Source organism: Phalangium opilio, unplaced genomic scaffold, assembly GCF_054372755.1.
Source record: "Phalangium opilio isolate 3A_F unplaced genomic scaffold, DU_Popi_V2 ptg000090l_1, whole genome shotgun sequence".
NCBI lineage: Eukaryota > Metazoa > Arthropoda > Arachnida > Opiliones > Phalangiidae > Phalangium > Phalangium opilio.
In genome coordinates this window covers 2,845,491-2,848,502 of record NW_028324195.1, presented here as the reverse complement: position 1 = coordinate 2,848,502, position 3,012 = coordinate 2,845,491, and the positions used below count along the sequence as shown (strand labels likewise).

The 3,012-nt window shown below is 42.9% G+C and overlaps 1 protein-coding gene across 1 annotated transcript; it reads right to left on the bottom strand.

Moving 5' to 3' along the window:
• Window positions 1–495: 495 nt before the first annotated feature.
• LOC149644992 (uncharacterized protein F54H12.2-like) lies at window positions 496–1,484 on the bottom strand. Its single transcript, XM_089850394.1, has 2 exons — window positions 1,179–1,484; window positions 496–972 (listed from the first exon to the last, which is right to left on the bottom strand). Exons 1-2 carry the CDS (start codon window positions 1,482–1,484, stop codon window positions 496–498), a joined length of 783 nt encoding a protein of 260 aa, XP_089706520.1.
• Between the last annotated feature and the right edge of the window lie 1,528 nt (window positions 1,485–3,012).

The following is a 3,012-nucleotide window of genomic DNA, read 5'->3' as shown; positions in this document are numbered from 1 at the left end:
CGGTTTTTTTCGGTCGAGTGGGAATCTAGCTTTATCAGGCACGAAGATGTCATAGTCTGACGCAAGAATCAGGCTGTCAGATTAAACCTAAGCCACGTATTTTCCAGTCAGATTTTATATTCTGTTATTTAGCACGACCAGATCTATCAAACAACACCGGATTCATACATGTACCTCATGAGGTAAGAATTCATACCTCATTCGACCATTTTAACCCCCGTCTGATTTATTAATGGGCCCCCTTTGATGACGTCAGATTTCATATATTTGGAATCACCATTGCCAGTTCTATCATTTGCCACCTTATTTATTCATGTACCTCATGAGGTAAGAAATCATACCTAATTAGGGTCAAACATGACCCCGCCCCTTCAAATGCCCCAGCTGTGACGCGTAAGACGGCCAAGTCTATTAATGAGCATCAAAACTGAACTCATTCCAATAGTCAGACCTTTTGTACTTTATGAGGTAAGATCCAGGCCACTGGCTCTTGGTCTAAAGGGGTTTATGAGGGACGCTGGCTCCGTCCAGATACAAGGCGATATGATTTAAATCAAAATGTTTAAAATTAAAGGGGGACTTTTTGTATTCACCCAAATAAGCATTCTGATCTACCAGAGCAAAAAGTACTCTTTTAGGTAGTTGACCCATGAATAAATTATCTCTAACACATATTTTTGTACCGCTATTAATAGAAAAGGAGTTACACTCTGTGCGAATAATGGGGTATTTCATAGTTGCCACTTCGAGGCATTTGGCGTGGGCTATAAGCACTTCCGATGGTAATTTTACTTTACGTACATAGAGAGATGCCAACTCGTAAACCACTTTCCATTTAACCGCCCCTTCCGCGTGTATGCAAAATTCGTTTGGACTTTTAACAAACTTGAATTTAAGATCCGTCATATTTGGAATGTAACGTGATTGTTGACACAAATCCAAGTGTACAGTTCCGACATATCGATCATACCACTTTTAGCGAAAGCCGCCCTCGCCTTAAAACCCTCGTTCTCGGCAAAAACGTCAAATTTACCGGCCGTGTCTTTGTAAAACAAAAAACTAGTAAGAAAACTAGTTTTGGCCGGTCCTCCATATGTTTCAGCCGTTTGAAACATGGCCTAGTAAGGGTAGTTTTGCGGTGACGGTGTCACGGATCTCTCTTGCATCGAAAGGTGTACTTCGCTGAATAGACTATGGTGAAACAGATTGACGGGTCCCACATTTTTCGTTGCCGCCGGTAATGTAGTTCCATCGGCGGGATTAACGATCCTAACTTGAAATTGCGTCAAGGTCTTAGACATGTCCAAGTAAGAGTCGGTAGTGCCGGCCTCGGAGAACGTGATGGTGGAATTTTCGTTAATGTTAGAGATTGGGATGTATTCGACCCATTCTCCACTCAAAATACTGGTGTTGGTTAGAGGTACGTTGAAAAGTTCAACTTCCGAACTGACGGATCCATGCGAATCGGGGTGAATGTGCGCCATTATATTTTAGAAAAAATATCAGGCCGTGTAAAATATGGTGCTTTCCTCTTCCTTCTCACGACTGAACTGACTAGGTGTTTGGTTTTGCGTTTCCTTTTATTACCACCTCACGTCATTTTTCGAATTTCTTCCGCCGCGCTGAGGGCTACGTCTTTCGCAGCGACTTTACCGTGGGTCTTTACGGATGATCTTATAGGAATACCGCTAGCCACGTCGGTCGCGACCTTTGCACCCGTATTTAAAAACTTTCTCCCAAGGAATATAGCCCCCTTTTTAATTAGTGGCATGGCTCGACGAAAAGCAGAGGCTATAAAATTCCCTAACCCGTAACCGACGTGTTGCGACGGAACACCCCTGTACACAGCCAAAGAACCACCTAGCTGAGAGTGAAAGTGCTTATAGAAATCAACTCTCGATCCATGTCCAATCTGGTTCAGAAAATGATGATCGTAATCCGATTGGGACATTTTCCTGCTCGTGACGCGTTGACTTTAACGCTCTAAATGCAAATGATACGTGAATCACCGTCACTTTCTTATTTATAATGGCGTCCACATTCTACGAGGCCTAAAGTGTAAGGTAACGTGAAGTCTGCCTCGCTCCAAATGTACGGGAATACCGAGCTCGCTCATAATGTTAACTTCAATCGACTGGAAAGTGTTACTAGCAACGGGAAGGTAGTGCGGTCTTAGAAAGTCTTTATCTACCGTCTCACCATCATTACCCTGTATGCTCACGATTCTGAGTAAAGGTACGTGCACATCTCAAACCTGTCTACTTTCGACTATGTCCGAATAAACAAAGAGAGAATGGAGACCCGCGTCCAAATCCACGGGGTACGAAGCTGTTCTAGAGTGAACAAAGGTTGAGGTTTTCGATGGGTCTTTTGAAAATCCCAGCATAATGGCGAGTTGTCCCGGTATAGTTAACATATAATTATCCGCCACGTAAATTTCCACACGGCGTTTACGTCATATGTAACTGAAACTATACTTGGCATTCGAGGGGGTTTCGGACTCTATGATATCGTCATCATCGCCGGCGTGGTTTTTAAGAATTGTCATATCCGAAACGTCATCCTCATCGTAATTAAGTTGCTCTAGGAGATCCTCTATATTTCTATAAACCCTGCGGGTAATTCCACCATTCTAGAATAGGACAGATCCTTCCTAATACCGGTGAGCATGGACGTGCACGTAACGTTCATGTTATTCCAAGTGTGTGGATATGAAATTTCCGCTAGGCTGACTTCATACGGTCCTTGTAATTACACTGGTTAGAGAAGATAAGAAGGTAGAGTAACGGAAAAACTCATGCCTTATCTATTTCCTGAACGCAACTATCGAAGGACGGTGGATAACTTTTCCAACGAACTAACCTCTCTAGTGTCCCGTCTGGTCTGCGACGTTTCCGCAAAATCTTTTCTATTTTAAACACGCTGGTACTTTGGTCTTTCCCAATTTTCTGTAGTTGTTCCTTGTAAAAAATTCCAGTAATGGGGTCGGAATTCAAGTCATGGATCTTATAT